The 23,856-nt window shown below is 41.3% G+C and overlaps 1 protein-coding gene across 6 annotated transcripts in view; it reads right to left on the reverse strand.

Moving 5' to 3' along the window:
• The window catches only part of RABGAP1L (RAB GTPase activating protein 1 like), a 422,358-nt gene that overhangs the window by 355,095 nt on the left and 43,407 nt on the right, over positions 1-23,856 (reverse strand). For all 6 annotated transcript variants that reach the window (XM_089780609.1, XM_075936918.2, XM_089780610.1 and 3 more), the window contains exons 8-11: positions 19,104-19,170; positions 13,224-13,326; positions 9,367-9,533; positions 2,364-2,508 (exon numbers count right to left, since the gene is read on the reverse strand). In XM_089780609.1, coding sequence (XP_089636735.1) covers positions 2,364-2,508; positions 9,367-9,533; positions 13,224-13,326; positions 19,104-19,170 — 482 coding nt within the window. The remainder of the gene's footprint in view (positions 1-2,363; positions 2,509-9,366; positions 9,534-13,223; positions 13,327-19,103; positions 19,171-23,856) is intronic.

A 23,856-nucleotide genomic window follows, 5' to 3' on the forward strand; every position in this document is an offset into this window, starting at 1 on the left:
ACCTAACCAAGTGAGTTATAAGATCAAGAATACATATTCCTGCGCATCCAGAAATATAATCTATGCTATCATGTGCCGAAAGTGTCCGTCTGCTATGTACATTGGACAAACATCTTAGACACTTCGCCAAAGGATTAATGCCCACAAAACAGATATCAGACAAGATCACAAAGAAAAAACAGTTTCTTGCCATTTTAACCAGAAAGGACACTCTCTCAATGACTTAACCACCTGCATTCTGCTACAAAGACCTTTTACATCTGCACTTGAAAGGGAATCCTCTGAACTGTCATTCATGTTAAAATTCGACACTTTCCAGAAAGGACTCAACAAACACTTGAACTATCTCACCCATTACCAAGATAGTTTCCCCAATTATCACCTCTAATACCATTAACTCACAAACATCCCACTCTCCCTACCTCTATATCATCAATTCACAGACACTTTCCTTCCCCCCCCCGCATCCCCTCCTGTTCTGCAATGTGATTTGTCCTTTTCATATTTGTTCATTTTTTTAATTGTATCCTTTGGTATATATGGTTGTGACTACTTTCTTCCACTATTTGATCTGAGGAAGTGGGTCTGGCCCACGAAAGCTCATCATCTAATAAACCATCTTGTTAGTCGTTAAAGTGCTACATAGTCCTGCATTTTGCTTCAGCTACCCCAGACTAACACGGCTACATTTCTATCACTATTCTGGAAGTCAGTGTGATGAAACCAAAGTACCAGTAAGAACAAAGATATGATTTATGTATTAGAAAAAGATTATCCAGTTTTATATAAGCTCTTGCTCTTACTACACACTAATATATTTCCCATTCACATTAAAATGCTAATAACATTGAAACCAGAATAGGAGGAAAAGCTACACCTGGTCTGCAAACAAAACAGCAGCACAGAAGTCCTACTCAACTACTCTCTTCACGTATGAACTGAAAGAATATTTTGTCCCATATTTCAAGTGCCATTTCCACTCTCAATTATGGCATGAATCATCTAGCTTACAAAGGACCATGCTTAGTCCTGCAGTTGGCAGAAACTGAGAGAACTGCATAGAGAAAGGAAGCAGGTTCAGGCTGCAAATAAAGCACCATACACTTTTATGGCACTATATAAATAAATAATATTACAGGCTTATATGTCATACAATGAATCATGAGGAATGGTGGAGCTAATGGAGTGGAGAATAAAGAACAAAGAACAACCCTCTTCCCAAACCATACATGGATCAACTGTTAGCCTATGAAGTGGGAAAGCCCCTATAAAATATAATGCATGCCATAGGTAAAGAGAAAACAAATATGAAGACATGTATCTATGGTCCTGGACCTTAAACAGAAATAATACAAACAAATTCAAGATCTAAAAATACAAAAGAAAGCCATCAGAATGGAAAATATTATATTTTTCCATGATACTGATTAATCTGCAAAAGAAGGTACTTAAGAATGGAAATGTATTTAGAACAACTGGTAGTGACTCATTTAATCTCAACACCTAGCAGGATCAATAACTTCTAGGCAAGTACTTTAAATGCAGTTTCCATGAGAACAGTATTACATCATAATGAAATTTTAAAAAGAAGATTATTTCCTTTGCAAGTATTTTCAATTTAACATATGGAAACTAACATTAAACTTAACTCACCATTTTATTTTTCATGCTATCCACACCTCTGTACTATTATTTACCCCGTTTTTAAAGAAAGCTGTTGTACAAAGTAACAAGAGGACAATATCTAGAGAATATTTATTTTCTAATAGCACAGTGTTCATTAAATCCTTTAACAATCACTTGTTATTCTCAATAACACGCCATGAGGAAAAGGAATAAATAGTGCAATAATAATTATTCAAGACTGCTCCGTCAAACAAGGTGCATAAAGAACACTTAGTATACATCTGAAATATATTCAGGATAGATTGCCAGCACACAGGAAAAAAAATCCACAAATAATTTTTAAGTTACATAAAAAGTAATCCATAGGCACCAGAGACTGAGTCAGAAATCATCACTACTATAAACAGCAAAGAGCTTCTTGGCTTCACTGTTAATTACGAGAGCTTCTAGCAAACAACGGACTCTGATTGGTGGAAACCCTCTTTAACAGAGGCTTGCTATCCTGTTAGCCTAGCAGGTAAGAAGGAATGATAAATTTTGACGCACAGTACTATATGGATGCACTCTGTCTGCTGCAGCATCTGAATAACACAGTCTAGAAAGGACAATCTAAAGTGTCTGACACTATTGCTGGTATGAAGATGCACTTTTTGTTTCTTTTATATGGGAATAAAAGGCAGAAAAACTAGGAACACAGTAGCATATATGGGAATAGTACATGCTCATTTTACTTTTACCTTCTTCTGCCTCATCCTCCTGCGGCGATAGTGGAACCCCTCCACTTGTTGGACTGACTGATTCATCATCTCTCTCAGACTCCCGCTGTAGACTTACAACTTCGTAAATGGCATCCCCAGCGTTTGTGTGGCTTTTCCCTTCAGACTAAAAATTAAGACACAAAACGGAGTTTTAATGTTAGGCTTACACTAAGGATTGACACAGTAGATGGGAGTGGGGGGGACAAAACTCTATCCAATTTCAATGAGAACTATACATGTGGGTTGAGATTTATATATGACACTGCTGAATGTAATATAAGGAAGAAGAAAAACATAACAATGAAAAGGCAGAACTAATATTGTTAAAACTCTTTTCCCCCACCCCTCCACAACCACCTTTATGTATAAGAGCAATTATAATACAAACTTTACCATTTAAATTTAATAAACAGAGATGGAGAGAACTGCTGCAAGAAAAAAATGCATAGAACAGACAGGAATAATATTTTGATAATAAAAATAAAGTACCAAACACTTCTGAGATACCAAGTTTTAAGACATTTTGTAGAAATTCTGAAAGTTGGCAGTAGGTAGCATGTTCCACATGATAAAGATTGCAATACTCATCACATAAGCCATGTGCCATTAAAAGATCCTTAGAAGCAGGTTGTGTAAAATGTATACATTCACCTGAACTCTAGGGACCCAGATGTTTTCCACTTAATTCCAAGAGGAAAATCAAGGTGTGTGCATTTATCTATAAAACCCTTCAGGATCTGCATCCAGTATATTTATGCTTTATCCAGTAGCTGAAATTAGTTGGGATGGTTGAGTTCAATAATCGTAGTTGCAACAGTTTGGGAAAAAGACGCTCTTACTGGATGGCATTCTTCATACCTGATTATGCCTAGGTTTGGTAGCTTTCAAGGCACACTGCAAGGGGTACATTTTCTAATGCTTTTTTTTAAAAAAACATGCATGAGGTGTAACAAGAGATTCATTAAAGATCCATCAAATTATTTTGCTGACTGAAACAATTTCTACTTCATATGTTTTTTAAAATATAATGTACTTAAATCCTTTGCATTGGAAATATGAATCTTATAAGTCTAAAAGAAAAATCAATAAAATAGCTCTTTATTGTTTCCACACTAAATCCTAAAAGAGAAGAGAACCAGGCACCAGGACTTTTCCTAGATGCCTGCTTTCCAATGTGTGCCAAAGCTGTTTTGCTTCCCAGAAATTACACAACAGTGTATATTTCTCTATTTCCTGCCCCCTCCTGTGTTAAAAAGTTTCTTCTCTCAGGTACTCATTATTATACAAAAAGTGCTGCGATTCATATATTTTTATATGGGTGTACAATAATAAAGCCAAATAGCTGCATTAAATTAACTGGAGATAAAGCAAAACCAAAAAACACATTTTAAGACTAGTTTTAGATTAGAGGTTTTTTTCTGGCTTTTTCATTCTTTGCAAACCTTACATAATACCACTTAAAATAAAGTGAGTTTTCAAACAGGCTAATAATGTCAAGTCAACTGCAAAAAGCAAATCAAAGTAGTCTGACGTAGGCAGTATTAAATTTGTCTCAGAAGCACAATGTTAACCACATGAGAAAAAAAAAGGCTATCCAATAAAGGATAAGTGAAAGAAAAAGGTTACCAAGAAATAGAATGGTTTTCTGACAGCAACAATATAGGAGTAATAGATGAGAAGCTGAATAAACTTAAAAACCAAACAACTAGTCTTGCAGTACCTTAGAGCCTAATAAAAAACGTAGACGGTACGAAGCTGCTGTGTAAAACCAAAGCACTGACCACTTGTCACTGAATAGTCCCCGGTAGTTTTCATTAACAAAAAAGAATTACTAACTTCAGTTTGCTGGTTAATTTCCACCCTCATAATTAACATCTTCCACTCTAAATACCACCTGCAGTTACAATTTCAATTGATGGATCTGTTCCAGAGGGTAGTCTAAATCTGGGCTGCCTCTGGTCGGACAAAGTCAAATGTTTTCCCCTACTCTGAAGTTATCTACCTACTCTTTATAGATCAGTCCATCAACACCTGTTTCTATGGTAACCATTTCATGCTAGGGAAAAGCAGGACATGGACCCTCTTCTCTTTCCAAGCATCAGACAGTTTTTCATACCGTTCTGGAAGTATAGGATGAAATTTGGGCTACAATCTGTAATTTAGATAAATGATCCTTGTGATTAGTAAAATTTAGCAGGGAGATGCTGGGTCCATTAACAATGTGTACACATTTCATCTCCCAGGATGTCACTATCAAGTAATTATCACTGATAATCTCATAATTTATCACTATCTCAGAAATCCTTTTGGAGGGACAGAGAGGGGTGCTGCTCAGAACATAGCAGCAATGGAGGGTTAGCATTAATTTGAGGAGTTGGAATAGTATTCAACAATCTCTTTAAATTAGGGATGTTAACCAATTAAATGTTAAATTTACCCAGTTAAACAGGATCCTGTGCTGCATGGCTCAGTGGGCCTGGCTGGAGCAGCCCCCTGCCTGCATCACTGTGTGGTGGACCCAGCTGGGATGGAGCAGGCCCACATGAAGCTTGCATAAACTGAAGAGCAGGAGTGCCAAAGAAAACAGCTTGCATAAGACTGATTTAGTCAGGAGGGAACTAAGTGTATTTAGTGCCTTGACTGAATAGTAAAAACACTAGCTGTTCAGCACTTATTGATTTATCCCTCAGTAAGGCGACAATTGGCATTCTAGCATAGGATCAGAAAATGTAGTCATTCCTATTCATTTAAAAAGGAAAAACTTAAAAACAGCAAATGGTCTAGTAGCACCTTAAAGACTAACGAAACATGTAGCTGGTATCATGAGCTTTCATGGGCATAACCAAAGTGGGTTGTGCCCACAATAGCTCATGATACCAGCTACATGTTTCGTCAGTCTTTCGGTTGCTACTAGACTATTTGCTGTTTTTAAGTTTTTCCTGTTACAGACTAACTCGGCTGCCCCTCTGAAGCTATTAATTTAAGTCAGCCACAGGGTTGTGGTTTCACTGCAATACAACATAAATTAGAAGGTCAGACTCCATTCTCGAGATCTTGAGCCAATATCAATATGACGTGTAAATCTCTGGAGAAAATGGATCCATGTTTAATGCAGGAATATGAAACTCTATACAATTCCAGAAAGAACTGAATAATAATGGAAAGCTGCAAGTAACTGGGTGTCAAGCAGGGCAGAAGGAATATGGGGGAGACTTTTGGATGCCACACTGCTAGGGATGTAAGCGATTAGTCGACTACCTGATAATCATATGCTTATCAAGTAGCTGAGTAGAGACTTAGCTGTTCCTCCCCTCCCCTCCCTTTGCTGCCTCTATCAGAGAGAGGCAGCAAATAGGGGAAGGCAGGGGTCGGTGCTGGGGGGAGCCAGCTTAAAATTCCACCTGGGAGGGCAGGGGCATAGAGGGGACAGGGTGCAAGCTTCTGCTTTTTAAATGTATTAGGAGCCTGGCAAAGCAGAGGTGCAGTGCGAGAGAGAGGACAGGGAGCAAGATGGGACAGTTGATTCCCAGCTGACATCTGTCCCCCTGTTATGCCTCTGCCTGGCAGCTCTTAATACAGTCAAAAGGGTTAGCTACCCGCTGCAGCTGTGCAGTTTCCCCCCTTATCGACTAATCAAGTAGTCAATGGAAATTCCACTGTGTATTCAATTAGCTGATTACATGCAATTTAACATCCCCTATACATTACTAAACAACATTCAGGAAAGCTTACACATACTAAGAAGCATATGCTCCTTTTGTCTGGATGGCAAGGAGGGATGCAAAATCATGTTAATCACATACAAACAGCCATGGGAAAGCCATGCAGAGGGAACATGCAGCATGCTGTAACATGGCTCCACATCCCCTAGATTGAACTAGACAGTCCCTTCATACAAATAATGCCAAACAAAGCTCTGCTTGGTTGAGAGTCACTGTTGACTGCCGAGATGGGGTGCAGATCCCTTTGACTTCTCCGGGAGTCCTGTCCAGGCTCCCATGAGAAACACACAATGTGGAAGGGGATCCTGAATGCTCTGAGGTCAGACCCATGAAGGTCAAAGATGGGGGAGGGATAGCTCAGTGGTTTGAACATTGGCCTGCTAAACCCAGTGTTGTGAGTTCAGTCCTTACAGAGGCCATTTAGGGATTTGGGGCAAAAATTTGTCAGGGATGGTACTTGGTCCTGCTGTGAAGGCAGGGGACTTGACTCAATGACCTTTCAAGGTCCCTTCCAGTTCTAGGAGATAGGCAATCTCCATTAATTTAATATAAGCTTCTTGCACTAATATCAGCATGCTCTGTGAGAAGAGGCATACTACCCCAGAACGCTGGCAGGCTTCATGCGGAGCAATTTCAAAACATCACTTCCATGACATTACTTCAAGCAGAACATGAATCATGCCAATTTTGCATCCTCACCAGCAACATTCAAGAGGAGACAATGTGGCAAACTTCTCCACACACCAAAACCAGAGTTATATTCAGGTAAACATCTCTCAGGTAAATTTGGTTGTGCCAGGAAAATAAGAAGTCCCCAATAGGATTGTTTTCTATAACATGGAAAGGCAAGGCACTGAGAGGAGAGGTGCGATACTCAGTGGCCACTGGGGCAGTGAGCTTTACTACAGAGTGACCACTGGAGGCAGCTGCACCACCAGGAGAGCAGACAGCTTGTCAGCCGATGGTCAGGGCAGTACGTGGTGTGTGTGTGTGTGTGTGTGTGTGTGTGTGTGTGTGTGTGTGTGTGTGTGTGTGTGTGTGTGTGTGTGTGTGTGTGTGTGTGTGTGTGTGTGTGTGTGTGTGTGTGTGTGTGAGTTAGTTAGTTAGTTAGTTAGTTAGTTAGTTAGTTAGTTAGTTAGTTAGTTAGTTAGTTAGTTATACACCCGAGTCTCCAACTGCTAAGACAGGGTCCCTTCGCAGTGGGCAGCCTGGAGAAGGCTGACGGGTGCCCCAAAAGTTTGCAGAGAGCGCTTATTACACCCGAGTCTTTGGCTGCTAGAACGCAAGGTCCCTTCGCCGCAGTGGGCGGCCTAGGGAAGGCCGACAGGTGCCCCAAAGGTCTTTCCCGGGGAGGCAACAGAACCCAAACGCCCAGTTCTATCTGCGTCTGCCACTATGACTGGCAGGATTGTGTTACTGGTTCACATACAGCAACATGAAGCCAGTCATGATAGATACGGATTTTAGCTGTATAGAGAAATAGCTTGCCCGAGAGGGATGGGGCAACCCTAAACGGGATAAGGACATGTTAGAGAAAGACTAGGGACAATCAAAGGAAATCTGGGAACAGTTTTGTAACTGGCGAGCCGCTTGCAAGATTAAAAAGGGGAAAGGGAAAGGTGCTTGCATTTGGCTGTTAAAGGGTGCCTGGCAAGCAGCCTGCACTAGCTACTGGAACTTAGAAACAGAGCTGATAAGAGTTCAGAGAGAGAAAGAGGAGCTACGAAAACAATGCCAGAACCTAGGTATATAAAATCACGAGTGGTGTGGAGACTCGGGTGTGTATATAACACACACACACACACACACACACACACACACACACACACACACACACACAGCCCTGACCATCGGCTGACACAGCTGGGGCTTGCCATCTTACCTGCCGCATGACCAGGTAAGTAGCACCCATCCCCTTCTCTCCCCTCCCCCCCCAGCAAATGGGGAGAAGAGAGAAGGCCCCTGCTGGCCACATGGTGTCGCGGGGGGAGCAGAGAGATGGCATCACCAGATGGGAGCCCCTGCTATGAACCCCTCCTCCAGCCAATCCTCACTTTATCCTAGGCCCTCTGCTCTGAGCTCTCTTTCACCACCCATGCTGCCAGCCCGCTAGCCTCAAGGACCTAGGCAATGCCAGGTAAATTTTCTTGTATAAAATAATCTGAAGAATAAATGATGCAGTAATCAACTACAATACTAGAGTGAGCTGTTGATATTTAAATGCATAGAAAATGCCTGGGTTGTTTTAATGTGAGAGCTACATTATTGTATGTACTAGATTTACCTGGCATTACTCAGCTCCTGAATTGAAATAATTTTTGTTTTCAGTGCCCAGGGGTGGGGCTGTGGATGAGTTTGGTAGCAGGTTGCCCTAAGGAGAGAGGACAACCCCAGCCCTCTCTCACCACAGCAACTTGGGGCCAGGTGAGAAACACCTATCCATGGCTGCTGCAGCAGGCATAGCCAGGAGAGGGGTGTATGTCCCCTGAATGGGGGACAAACAGACACACAAAATAGAAAAACTCTCTCAAATATATAGTAGATAGCTGTCCCTTTTTCCACCCCAGACTCCTGCTGGCCCAATGGGGCTTCCTTGCTGCCCCCTTGTGGTCATTATACAATATAACTATTGTATGAGAAGAGGAAGCAGCATACCAAATTCGGTGGCCCTAGTATTTATGGTTTAGGAGCAATTCTTGAACAGACAAGAAACGCTAACAGATAAACTTTCTCAAATATATAGTAGATATGTAGAAATTTACCATTGCACTAATAACCGATTTAGAACTAGACAGGAAGCTTCAATTTAAGCATTTATAAAACTTGTAATGCTAGAATACAAACTCAAATGCCTAGAGCTGAATAAAGGCCCTGTCATTGACTAGCATGAAAAGGAATAGTTGAGATAAGTTGGACCTGTGAACAAATTTTACCAAAACAAATTAAAATCAATAGATTTTATTTATTTGTGTGCATGCGTGTATAAAAATAAAATGAGATAAATAATATCATGATAAAATTGTGACAAAGGATTTACTTTTCTTCATTTTTAAATGCTGTTCTTTATCTCCATTACAAAGGTGGTACTAGCCCTTTGGGAGCCATAAACAGGAATATTTCCTCTCCCCACACAACACCATAAAAAGTGAATGAGGAACCCATTTGAAGCTCTAAAGAAACAAAAGGTAGACCTAACACTCCCAAAACCAATATTTCCTAAAGAAAGACAATTATATTCTTATTAGAAAACACTGCTATACCTGTTTTAGCTTCATGTGGAAAGTTTCTGTGAAGGTTTTTCTGCTGAAATACCAGAAACGCTCATTGGCTGGGTACACACGAACAACAGTTTCCAGCAAAAAGCGGACTGGCTCTACCACTTCAGTGACCACCATATCCACTGCCACAGTCATGTACATACGTTTATCTGGAACACAACAATAAATTAATGTTTATAAACACAGTCAATCTAAAAAAGAATCAATTTCTCAAGGTACTGAGTAGTTAAAAAAAAAATCACAGGTTACTTAGGTTCACATCCCTGTTACCCACCAGCTCTGTGATTCTTGGGGAACCAGAACATGGTCACCTGTCAGCCTTGTGCTCTTGGGGATCTAGGGAGTGACATTAATGGAAAATCATCCCCCTCCCGCAGGCCTCTGCTAGAATCAGACAAAGCAATGAAAAGGCCGGGGGAAGACACACCTAAACTGCTTCAGACAAGGGTGATACAATTAAGGAAACACCCCAGCCTCATTTGCATTAAAGATGGAACAGAGGGACATCTCATTAGCATACAGAATGGAGAGCAGCTCTTCCAAGGCAGGAACCACAGTGAACTATGGGACACCGAAAGCAGAGAAGCACTGCCTAATGGGAAATCTCTATTCCAGATGTAATGAACCCAGGCCTGCTCACACCCAAATTAGTCATTATCAGACCAATTCTAGTAACGATCCTATTGACATCTAAAACACTGAAACTGCCTAGTTGCATTGTGAGCTCGTTCAAGGAACATCACCCATAACCAGGGGTGATCAGCCTCTATTGTCTCTCCTCTTTCTCTTTGAACTATCCCTATAAAAACACCTATCATTGCCCCAAGAAAAACTGTTCTGATACCTGGACTTAAACTGCATCAGTTCCATTGAGACTTCTTCATCTCCTGTCTGATTGTGCTGGGGGCTCTGTTCTGCTTGTCTCCTGCCCTCTGGACCCCCGGCTACCATCATCATCTGGGAACCCCGATCAGTGCAAGCTCCGTGGAGTGGTGAGGTCTCTCTCTCCCTCCCTCCCATCAACTATCTCTCTAAGCATAGCCTCCTGATCCTGCCCTATATAAATTGTTATATGGTTACCTAACATTTGTAATCAGTTTCAATTTAGATTTAATATTGTAACTGTTAGATTTATTATTGTAACTTTTTTATATCTATTCACTACTCAGAAATAAATCACTTTCATTGTTAAGCTGGTTGCTTCTCTCTCTTTCTTTCTCTTTTGCTCACTCTTCCTTAAGGGGTGTTGCTTCGGCTTCTCCATTCGCTCTGCAACAACACTTCTTGTACCCAAGCTAAAGATCCCTGTAGTGCCCAAAATCCTGTGGTTTGCTCACCATGTGGTTTACCAGTGAATGACTGTGGTGTGAAAGTGGGGATAGGGGGTGCTGAACCTGAGGGCTTATGAGGATGGCAGCTTAAAGTGCTGTTTAATCCAACCCACGGACTCCAAAGGCACATGAGGGTGCAGTGTGGCATTGCTGTTAAATCCAGCCAGCTGAGTCCAGGGACATCTAAGGGGGGTCAGCTTGTGAGTGCTGAGTACCCTGTCCTCTCAGATGTGCTCTGATTAGTAGGTGTGAGTGTGTGTGTGTGTGTTGCTAAGGTGGTAAGAACCCCATCCCGAGGAACCTAGTTCCTGCAGGAGAGCTCCAGTGGGAGGGGGAATTGGCAGCAGGGAGAATTCAGCTCCATATGAGAGCACAAGTAAGCACAAACAGCACACTGATAGAATGGTTAACCTTCCCTCAGTCCCATAAGAGTAACCCTGATAAATGAGCATACCCCCAGAGTATTGGGCAAATCATGTAGCATCCCTTCCTATAAATCTATTGACTCTGCAGCTCATATTTCATTTGTATATTATTTGAGTTTTAGATGTCACATATCCACATAGAATGAAATGCACAATGGCCATTGGGATATTCTCCTTTATATCAAATAATTCTGGTAGTTTTCTCACATAAGCGAGCATTTGCAAGAATGGACACAAAATGGCCCACATCAGGTGAAAAGTGGCAAGGATATAAAACTGTGGATCACAGCCATGGTCTGAGGTCAAATGACTGGAAAATTACATTGGGTCTGGTCACAAAGCTGAAAGTGCAATCTAATTCTGAAGGAGCGAGCTGTATTATAATCCAGATACTCAATGACAAGACATCCACAACATCATGCTCCATTTGTCCTAAGCCCTGTTGGCACTCTGGTAGAAAATGAGTGAATGGTATCTATTCCTTGTGAGTTAGAAATAAGACTTCTTAAGTAAGTCTTAGGTTTTTTTTTAAATCCAACATAAGAAAAAATATGCTATTCTTCAGTTCAATAATTATTCTGAGGTAGAACTGGGGATGAGGGGTTCGTATGCAGGATGCCGCAGGGAGAAAGGAAAACCTCAGGGCTCTCTCACTGTAGCAGTTTGGGGCCAGGTGAGAAGTGCCTCTCTATGGCCGCTGCACATGCAGCAAGAACAGCAGGGCTCGGAGGAATGTATAACCCCTGGCTGCAGAACAGACAGACACATAAGCATATAGACAAACTCTCTGAAGGATATAGTACAGGAGTGGGGAACCTAAGGCCTAGGGGCCACATGAGGCCCCCGGCTTGCTTGAATCCAGCCTCAGAGGCTCAGGTCCCTCTCCCAGTATTGGGGAGCCCGTGCTGGCGCTCCAGCCCCACACCACCATCCAGTCAGAGACCATGTCAATGAGGGGTTTGATGGTTTTTTTGCTTCTCACTTGTGTGCGGCCCCGTCTCATTTTTCTGAGAGTCACCAGCCCCGAACCCAAAAAAGGTTCCCTACCCATGGTATAGTAGATAGCTGTCCCTTTCTCTTCCTGCTGCTGCAATGTGGTTAAAGTTGTCTCAGTCCCCATATCTGGCCCCTGCTGCCTCTTCATGGTCATCAGTATAACTGTCCCTGCAAGCTGAGGCCTTCCTTTCCATTTTATGAGAAACAATTACATTCCAGGCACATCTTATTGTCCTGGCACAACCAAATCCTTGCCTTGCTTTAAGTTAGAATAAGAGGAAGCTGCATACTAAATTTGGTGCTCCTAGCTCTTATTGTTTAGGAGTTGTTCTTGGACAAACAGACAGAAAGGGAAACACACAAATGCTCTCAAATAAATAGCAGATTAATGTAATCAATACTAAGGATGTGAAAGATTAACTGGTAAGCATCACCTTTAATGGGTGATGCTTACCAGTTTTGGTTAACTGGTGGGGGCAGGAGCAGCTCCCCACCCATCATGGGGGGCTTCTGGAGCAGCCTCTGTCGCAGGCAGGGGCTAACTCCAGCTAGGCTGGAGTGGCCCCCCCCTTAACTGGTTAACCAGTTAAATCAAAGTAAATCACATGTTTAACCAGTTAACCAATTACACAGGATTTTACATCCCTAGTCAATATTCTGTTAAAGGACAAAATCAAGGTTAAAAAAAGGACAGGAGTTCCAGATTCAACCAAGCAGTAAACCAGGAACCATGCACAGTGAGGAAACGGCTCCTGAGTACTCTTGGGATTCAAAATTCTGATCTCCAGAGAAACATGCCAGTGACCTCAAACACTGCTAATTTACAGGGTTCTGACCTGGCAGCAAGAGCAGATGCCAGCATGAGCAATTCTTTATGTTATATGGGTTTGTACAGTTCCCCACTATAGTGATGTTGTGATACTGACTGAGGACTTGGGGTTACCATGATGTTTAATATTATACTCAAATATAAAGCATGGTCTCAGGAAGAGAAAGAAAGAGAACATTCATTAAATTAGGTTAAGTATTCTTTACCATATTTAATAATAACTAAGCAAGCAAGCAACCTTGTTAAAAAAACAGTTACCTTTAGGTGTTTCCTCATTAAGTACTAGAAAGATAGGTGCATTAGGATTCCACATTCCAGTAATAACATAAGCTTTCCCATCACAGCTCTTTCCCATGGACTCCTAAGAATAAACACATGTACTATTTACATTATAGAGCTACCTACATGCCAAGCAATACCAGAGGCCCAGTCGTGCTACAGATTGAACAGAAACACAGTCTCCTACCCCAAAAAACTTAAAATCTAAACAGACAAGATGGACAAAATGAAGGATAGATGTAACATACAAGTAAAGTAAAAGCAGACTAGTTTGCAAACATTTCATTTATTTTCCTTTAGTTTGGTTACTTTTGTTTTGGGAGACCATGTTTCTGGCTTTACATTTTACTGTTTTGAAATGGGGGATTAGACAAACAATTAAAGGGAAAAGAGATGAGGAGGAGGTGAGAGGAGGAAAGGCAGACATGGTAGACAAGGTCAGTAGGGATATAATAGTGTAGCCGATTAAATGATAAACTAAAGCTTATAGGTTATTACTACAGACTACATGCATTTCCCCCCACCAGTACATTTTTTAGTAGGCTGGCCAGCACCCCGGCTCAGGCTGGGACTGGGAGTTCAGTCCAACCCCCAGACAGGGGCAGCTACCATCTCATGCTGCTGCCTCTGACAGAGGCAGCAGAGTGGGGTGACAGGCAGACAGTCCACGAGGGGAGCTGGTTTTCAATCTGACTCCCTTCACGGACCAGCTACCGCCTGGCACCCCGCGTTGCTGACTGGGATACAAAAGCAACAGTGCAAAGTGCAAGGGGGCTCCTCAGAAGTGGGGCTGGAGCACAATGGCTGCTGGCCCCACCCCCAGGGACTATAGAATAGTCGAGTAACCGATAATTTGTGAGGTTAACTGATTATTCAATTAACCGATATTTAACATCCCTACAAGGTCAGAAGAGAACAAGCCTATAAGCATAGAGAAGAAAGCACTTAGTATAAAAACTAGAAAAAAAATCTGAGGACCTCATCAACACCCACATTTTCAGGGAAAAGGGAAGCAGAAATCTCTCTCAGTGCAGCTGTACCTGTTACATCTGCTTTGGTATTTGCTGCTGGCAGATAGATTTGTATATGCCACCACTAAAGTAGATTTCTTTGAGAATTAAAACTTTGAGGGGCCAAATTTCAGAGCAATGTGCAGAAATATCCAAAACAGTCCTTTCCCGCATGTAAATGCATGCATTAAAATCTTTGTTAATATCTCTCTATGTCTAGGTATACTTAATTCTGCCTTGGAGCGGGCAGACACCTCTTGAGGGTCATTCCAGCCCTATACATTTCTGTAAGTATGCCCAATATTTGCATATTTTGTGTTTGGCTCAAGCTAGTATCATGTACTCTCTGTCATTTGGATGATTTTTTTAAAAAAGAAAAAATATATTTATAGCAGAACTCTCATTAGGAAAAAACCTGTTGCATCAGGACAGGAAGCAGAATTCTTTAAAGTGACTGAGGGATTTGGATGTCAGTAAAGACAACAGGTGGTAGAGATCCCATCAGGGTGCATAACTCTGATCTTCATAGAGAGTAAAGCACATCCTCAACATCTGAGCCAAATCCAACCCCTAGAAACATGCCAACATTCTGAAGTGTCTTTCACTGCACTGACGTGTCTTTTTGACTTGCTGGCATGGGACATTGTAGTACTCTTTGAAGATGTCAGTGCAACACTGGAAATTTTCAACTTGAGCCAGAACTCATATGAGGAAGATAATTTTTTCCACAAAAAAGAAACAATGTTTTCCTGACTTCCAAAAATTATTTTCCAATGAAGTCTTCATGAATTATCTTTCATTCTTAGAGGGGTATTTAGTCAGGAACTAGCATTCTTGTTCCTTGACTGCTAGAGGAGACAACGCAAAATAATGTAATGCCTTCAATATTTATTGCCTGCGATGAAACACATCAGGATTGAATAGCCCTGATTATCCCATTTTTTCACCTTACAGAGGAAACCAAAGGGACATAAAAGGACTGGGAGTAAATCTAGGTTATTGTACCGATATGCTTAAGTTAAGCTCTTCTAGAAGAGACTGAAGTCGCAATATTGTAGAATAGTAACCAAAAAAAAAAAAATTGAAGTATTACAGAAACTTTTAACTTGGGATTCGTATTTAACCTATAAACAACTCATTATGGAGTGTGCAACGGAAAAGTTTAAAGTGGGAAAAGGTCAACTAGCAGTTAAGAGCAATGGACAACATTTTAAGTTGTAATGAAGCAACGAGAAGCTGAACGTTTCTGAGCAGATTCTAGAAGAATCCAGGTGATTTATTTAAATGTTCAACTATGAATGAACAACTATGAATGAACAAGGCTAAAAGCCGATAGTCCGGCTCTGCCCCAGTCGTCCCTGATTCAGCCGCTGCTGATCGGTTTCAGCAGCAGCTGAATCGGGGATACCTGCAGCAGAGCAGCTGGAGTGCTGCCGGGTTGGTCCGGTAGCGCCGACCCTTGGCGCGGTGAGACCAACCCGGCAGCACCCCAGCGGCTCTTGGGGACTCCTGGGGCAGAGCAGCTGAGGTGCTGCCGGGTTGGTCCCGCAGCGCCGCTCCTCGGCGCTACTGGACCAACCCGGCAGCACCCCAGCTGCTCTGCCCCAGGTGTCCCCAAGTCAGTCGCTGCTGATACTGATCAGCAGCTGACTCCAGGAAGCCTGAGGCAGAGCTGCTCTGCCCCGGGCTTCCTGGAGTCAGCCGCTGGTCAGTTTCAACAGCAGCTGAATCAGGACGCCTGGTGCAGAGCAGCTGGGGCGCTGCCGGGTTGGTCCAGTAGTGCCACGGGGACCAACCCGGCAGCACCCCCGCTGCTCTGTCCCAGGTGCACCCAAGTCAGCTGCTGCTGAAACTGATCAGGGGCTGATAAGGAGCAGCTCCAGTGGTCCGGCTGCACGGAGCACTTCCGGGTTCCTGATGGTGCCGGACCATCAGGAGTGCCAGACCATCAGATGCCGGACCATCGGAGTTTTACTGTAATATGATGGGGGCTAATTTAGCTACAACTAATCAGGAAAGAGATCTTGGAGTCATCGTGGATAGTTCTCTGAAGACGTCCACACAGTGTGCAGCGGCAGTCAAAAAAGCAAACAGGATGTTAGGAATCAGTAAAAAATGGATAGAGAATAAGACGGAGAATATCTTATTGCCCTTATATAAATCCATGGTACGCCCACAGCTTGAATACTGCGTACAGATGTGGTCTCCTCATCTCAAAAAAGATATACTGCCATTAGAAAAGGTTCAGAGAAGGGCAACTAAATGATTAGGAGTTTGGAACAGGTCCCATATGAGGAGAGATTAAAGAGACTGGGACTTTTCAGCTTGGAAAAGAGGAGACTAAGAGGGGATATGATAGAGGTCTATAAAATCATGAGCGGCGTGGAGTAAGTGAATAAGGAAAAGTTATTTACTTGTTCCCATACTATAAGAACTAGGGGCCACCAAATGAAACTAATGGGCAGCAGGTTTAAAACAAATAAAAGGAAGTTCTTCTTCACACAGTGCATAGTCAATCTGTGGAACTCCTTGCCTGGGGAGGTCATGAAGGCTAGGACTAATAACAGGGTTTAAAAGAGAACTAGATAAATTAATGGAGGTTAAATTCATAAATGGCTATTAGCCAGTATGGGTAAAGAATGGTGTCCCTAGCCTCTGTTTGTCAGAGGGTGGAGACGGATGGCAGGAGAGAGATCGCTTGATCATTATCTATTCGATTCACTCCCTCTGGGACACCTGGCATTGGGTACTGGGCTGGATGGACCTTTGGTCTGACCCAGTATGGCCATTCTTATGTTCTTCTGCTCTTAATAATAGAAAACCTGGAAATGGCAGAGACTTCTTTGTTTCGATCTTCACCAAGGAGTCTGCTGAAGAAGGAATGCCTAACATAGTGAATGCTAGTGGGAAGATGCCAGGTTTAGAAGATAAAATTTAAAAAGAACACTTTTCTAAGTTAAAAATCACTTAGAAAAGTTAGATGCCTGCAAGTCACCAAGGCCTGATGAAATGCATCCTAAAATACTCAAGGAGCTGACAGAGGAGGTATCTGAGCCTTTAGCTATCATCTTTGAAAAATCATGGAAGACAGGAGAGATTCCAGAAGACTTGAAAAGGACAAATATAGTGCCCATCTATAAAAAGGGAAATAAGAGCAACCCAGGAAACTACAGACCAGTCAGTTTAACCTCTGTACCAGGAAAGATAATGGAGCAAGTCTGCAAACACCTGAAAGATAATAAGGTGATAGGTAACAGCCAGCATAGACTTATAAAGAACAAATCATGTCAAACCAATCTGATAGCTTTCTTTGATAGGATAACGAGTCTTGTGGATAAGGGAGAATGGTGGATGTGGTATACCTAGACTTTAGTAAGGCATTTGATATGGTCTCGCATGATCTTCTTATCAGTAAATTAGGCAAATACAACTTAGATGGTGCTACTATAAGGTGGGTGCATAACTGGCTGGGTATCCATTTCCAGAGAGTAGTTATTAACAGTTCTCAATCCTGCTGGAAGGGCATAACAAGTGGGGTTCCGCAGGGGTCTGTTTTGGGGCCGGCTCTGTTCAATATCTTCATCAACGATTTAGACAGTGGCATAGCGAGTACGCTTACTAAGTTCACAGAGGATACCAAGCTGGGAGGGGTTGGCAACTGCCTTGGAGGCTAAGGTCATAATTCAAAATGATCTGGACAAACTGAAGAAATGGTCTGAGGTAAATAGGATGAAGTTTAATAAGGACAAATGCAAAGTACTCCACTTAGGAAGGAACAATCAGTTTCACACATACAGAATGGGAAGCAACTGTCTAGGAAGAGTACTGCAGAAAGGATTCTAGAGGTCATCATAGTGGGAGTCAACAGTGTGACGCTGTTGCAAAAAAAGCAAACAGGATTCTGGGATGCATTAACAGGAGTGTTGTGAGCAAGACACGAGAAGTCTTTCTTCCTCTCTACTCTGCACTGATTAGGCCTCAATTGGAGTATTGTGTCCAGTTCTGGGTACCGCATTTCAAGAAAGATGTGAAGAAATTGGAGAAGGTCCAGAGAAGAGCAACAGGAATGATTAAAGATCTAGAGAACATGACCTATGAAGGAAGACTGGAAGAATTGGGCTTGTTTAGTTTGGAAAGGAGAAGACTAAGAGGAGATAAGACAGCGGTTTTCAGGTCTCTAAAAGGGTGTCACAAGGACAAGAAAGAAAAATTGTTCTTCTTTACCTCTGATAATAGGACAAGAAGCAATGGGCTTAAATTGCAGCAAGGGAGGTTTAGGCTGGACATTAGGAAAAACTTCCTAACTGTCAGGATGGTTAAACACTGTGGAATTAATTTTCCTAGGAAGGTTGTGGAAACTCCATCTCTGGAGATATTTAAAAGCAGGTTAGATACACATCTGCCAGGGATGGTCTATGGTAGTGGGTCCCGCCATGAGGGCAGAGGACTGGACTCAATGACCTCTCAAGGTCCCTTCCAGTTCTAGTATTCTGTGATTCTATGAATGTACATAGCTCATTTTAAATTACCAATATTTGAATTTTTTTTGCATATATGCCTAGCATAATACTTGAAAGACCAATTACTTCTAAGACGTAAGAATTAAGCATCAGCTCACGAATCAAGCTCCTCCACCTTTAAGTATAGGTTATTTTCTTCCATAAAGAGACACTGTCACAGCTGGCATCTGAATTTGTTGGTTTTTTTTTTAATTTCTTATCTTTGCATATAAAGTCCACTTAATTCTTTTAGATATGCTTTCTTCCCCAAGGCAACATCTCAAATGTTCAAAAGGGAACAGAAAACTGCACCCCATAGCCTCTAATTTGTTAGAGAACATGATTATTACCATATCAAGTAGATGCATGTCACTGTTTTTCACATTTCGACCTGGGCTTAACAGCATCCCGAAGCATCTGCAAAGATTTTTAAAAATTAAAGACATTAAGAAAGTGACTGAAAAGTACAGCAATACCTTCTTGAGTGTGTACATGAGAGAAATCACCCAGTATTTTCCCTTTAAGTAGGAGAATCGTTTTTACAGGAAATTGGTGCTTGTACTGTTATCACACATATTAAGAAAATGCTACCACATATACTAGACATGATCAAGAAATGGTCTACTGAAATGATAAAGGCAAAATCAAGTATTAATTTCTCTTCTGAACAGCCAACCTTTCTTAAATAAGTATAAAGCTTAACATATATAGTTTAATTAGTAAAACAGTCCTGGTACACAGGAAGAATTTGAGACTGAAAGCAACATATTCAATATTGCACCACATCAAGGAATATATATTAGGAATGTTAAGTTTAGATTCATTGGCAATTGAACAGTCGATGCAATCTGCATCGACTATTTGATTAGTCGATAAGGGTGCTTCCACCTCTGAAGCGTAGCAAGACTTCAAAGGTAAAAGTATTAGGGGGAGCACAGTGCTAGTGGGGTACTCAAGCAGTCCCCCACTGGCCACATGCTCCCCGTGGAGTTTCAAAGCGGCAGTGCTGCATGGAGCCCGGGATCAGCGGGGGAGTCCCCAGCTAACCCCGGGCTACACACCGTGTTTCAAAGTGGCTATGCCATGTGGAGCCCAGGATCTGGCCCCAGGCTCAGTGCAGCACTGCTGCTTTGAAGCACCTCCTCCCCTTCTGATAAGAAGCAGCAAGGGGGGGGGAGTGACTCGTCAACTAGTCTGTCAACTGATAGTCTACTAGTCATTCACATCCCTAATATATATCAAAAGCTTAACCTATTTTTGTACAGAGGATTAAATACTATTTCTAATGCTCCTTTCCGCCTTTTATAATATAAGTACAGGCAGTCCCCGGGTTACGTACAAGATAGGGACTGTAGGTTTGTTCTTAAGTTGAATTTGTATGTAAGTCGGAACTGGTACATATTGTAGGGGAAACTCTAGCCAAACATTTCTCCAGAGCTCAGTTTTATTCTCCCACACCTCACTTCCCTCAGTCCTTTATTCTCAAGCTGAGGTGTCTGCTGAGAAAAGCCTCTCTGCGTCTCCCTGGTCTGCTGAGGGGGGGGGGGGGGGCACTAGCTTCGCGTCTCCCTGGTCTGCTGGGGGGAAGCAGCTAGTGCGGGGTTGCCTCACCCCGTTTGTAAGTAGGGATCCGATGTAAGGGGGACTGCCTGTATGTGTTCCTTAAAAATGAAAAGGTTTTTCCATTCATTCCCTGTTTTAGTACCATGTTACTTGCTATCTTTAAATTTGAATTGTAAAGGAGAAAAAACACTGGGCTAGATTCCTTTTTCTGTATTTCTTTATGGATACATCATATGAACTGAACAGTTTTGTTCAAATTTGAGCAACTCAAAGGGGAAAGGATTAAGTTATAAAATGTATAAACCTTTAAATATTATGCACATGTATGAATACACACCCCACTGACCATCTGGGAGAAAGTATATCCTTTTTCTATGCTCAGTACTCCAGGCCCTTCAAATAAGTTACATGAGCTAACAAAACATATTGTACCAGGCTGCAGCTGTGACAACTGAGATCAGGACCCCCTGTTTACGTTACACATAACAAAAGACAGCACCCTGACTTAGAAACCCTGAAACGTAAACAGACATACAAAGAAAGTATTTACCATCCCCATTTTACACTTCGGAAACTGAAGTATTGGGAGTATGTCTAGACTGCACACTAAGCCCAGTCTCCAACTCAAGTTTCACCCCAAACCCCACTTCTGTCCACACACAACTCAGTCTTGACTCTGGTCAGCAAGCACTTAGAACCCAGGCCCTAGGACCCTACTATGAAGATGAGTCAAAGTCTAAGTCCTACTATGTGTCAGGTCCAAGCCCTGTCATTCTGCAGTGTGGATGCAGGTCAAGCAGCAGACCCAAGTCAGAAACTCTGCATAGTGCAGCATGGATGCATCAACACACCTATGAGAGCCAGGTCCTCCAACTGTAAACCTATGTTTACAATGCAATGTGGATGCCCAAGCTCAGGCTTGGAAACACCCAGATCACAAGCTTTGGGTGCTACAGATTCTGGCTTAGTGTAGACATTCCAAGCGAGAACAAGTGATTTGCCTAAGATCAGACATGAGTCTGCACTGAACCAAACTCTTGAATCCCACTCTGATGCCTGATCCACAAAGCAATCTTTCTATAAAGAATACATTTAAAAAACAAAAACAAAACAAAAATAAAAACTTCCTCTATGATCCATAAGAACACTCAAGCAAAAGCTGGAAAAAAACAAGCTTAATATGCATCAATACTCTCTAATGTGCCTAAAAAGTAGAACATACTTTTTTAAATATTCCTTTCAGGCTTCCTTTATACAGGATAAGGACACAAAAACAGTTTAAAAAAATCCTTAGTAAATCCTTCCTCTTGGAATCCAAACCACCACAAATAGAGTGGTTAGCTATAGGCATATTTATAATGGGCAAACTGTGGGCAATATTACATAGAACATTTTTTAAACTAGATCTCACTATCAAGAAACTATCTGAGCAGTATTAGTAACAGGCTGAATTATAAAAAGCACAGACAATATTTTATTCTTTTTTGACAGTTTTCCTTTGCACAATAGCCTAATTTTCTCTAATGGAAAAAAGGTTTGACTGTCTCACAAAAATTTAGATTTTACAACAAATAGGGATAACAAGGAATAGACAGTTTAGACATTTATATTCACAGGATACCACAAAAGCAGTTTCATAATTTTCAAATGACTGACAGCTAACTAATTAATATTGTGGTGAGCATAGTGTGTTATGAATAGAGATGTAATAAACAATGCAATTATATTAGCAAAGTGTATATCATTTCATTAAAAACTGTTACAAACACAGGTTTTCTACCTAAGTGATCACTACCCTATTAACAAAGTTTGTTCTTATTCATTGCATGCATGTGATATTCTTTTTTCTGCTTCATTATATAAGTAAGACGTGGTAGTAATTTATATCCAAAATTATATTTTTCCTCTCTTTAAAATTTATTATTATAGAGTATAAAAAGATCAACAATAACCACGCTGGCTTCACAATGCAAGGGAGTACATAAAAACAGTAAGTATGATTACCAGAAAGGAGATAAGTGAAACTGAAAGACAGACAGACAATTTAAAACTGCTGGTTGTCTTATTAGGCCCCAATCCCACAGCTTGTTACTATATCTGCACAAAATCCAACTGAAGACAATGGTGTTAGAGAGAAATGTGCAACTCTGCATAAATGCCACAAGTTGTATGTAGCACCAGGACCACCCTGAAAACAAACTGAGCTCATCTTCAAATTAATATAAATTTCCATTTACACAGCAAGCCTTATCCATGTGTAAGCCCAGTGGCTTTAACATAATATGCACGACACCACAGTTAAGTCCTTCTATTACAGCACCCAGCTGATGTTCTGCACTCATGATCTAATGATAGCTGCCAAGATTCTAACCTCAATTATACTGGTGCAAATCAGACCCTCTCTACAGAAGTAAATGGAATTATTATGCATTTGTAACTGAGGTCAAGTCAAGCCCACTGTCTCTAGAAATGAAAGAATATTTAAATCTTCAATTCAATAATTCCTAGTGTTTCCCCAAGAATATACACTGTTCGAAGAAAAGAGTAATCAGCTCGAGGCAATTTCATTTTTGTAAAAACTAAATAATTAGGCACTAATGCAACGACTATTCCTGAACTGTCACTGGCTGCTAAGAGCTGCAAGGACTCTGAGGATCATACATGAGCCAGTCATTAATTAATCCAAAATCACTTTCATCCACTACCCCCAAGAGGAAATTATTAGCACATGCAGTCTTACAGAACTATGTTCCAATTTGATGGAGACAAAATACTACACAGGATCGTGTTGGGTGTAAAGAAACTTAGCTCTTTGCAGATCAGAATAGCCTCCTATAGAGGAATTTGCTGTATGAGTTTCAACTAAATATTATTATTATGTACCCTCACCAGAAGCATAAATTCTCAGTTTTGAAAGACAGAAAGGAACACTAATTACTTCCTTTCCAAAACATCCATTAAAATGCAAGAAAGTGAAGAACTGACCAGCTAGGGTCAGCTATGTAATCTGCAAGGCCTCATATAAAAAAGCAAGACCATAATTCCTGTCTAACAAAACCTTTGTATTGTTGTACTCCCTACTCAAACTTTAAGGATGAACTTTTCCATGGCTTGCTTCACTTTAAACAATAATTGTGTGAAGTAGAAGTAAAATATGTGTAACCATTTTTTACTTATGTGGTTATAAACAAAACCCTGGGTAAATACTAAAATTAGAATTAGCTTTACAATTAATGATTTGTCATTTTATACATATATGTATATTCCTATAAAAACTACGTTCTTTAAGGTCTGCAAATTCAAACACTCAAAAGAGTAGGGAATACCAGGTTTACAGTTGCCCATAAAACTTTAATTCTAACCTCTTGTATCCTTCCTCTCAACAGGCTGCATGATGAATAAGGCAGGGATCCTTTGGAAAAATTAGGTAGTGTGGGATTATGCAACTACAAACTTTATCATAATTTCCCCACTCCCACAACAAAGAAAGGGTTATATAATCTCCAGATCTATATTTTAATGCTATATTGGATACACCAT

The sequence above is a fragment of the Pelodiscus sinensis genome, chromosome 9, assembly GCF_052426305.1.
Source record: "Pelodiscus sinensis isolate ZL-2025 chromosome 9, ASM5242630v1, whole genome shotgun sequence".
NCBI lineage: Eukaryota > Metazoa > Chordata > Testudines > Trionychidae > Pelodiscus > Pelodiscus sinensis.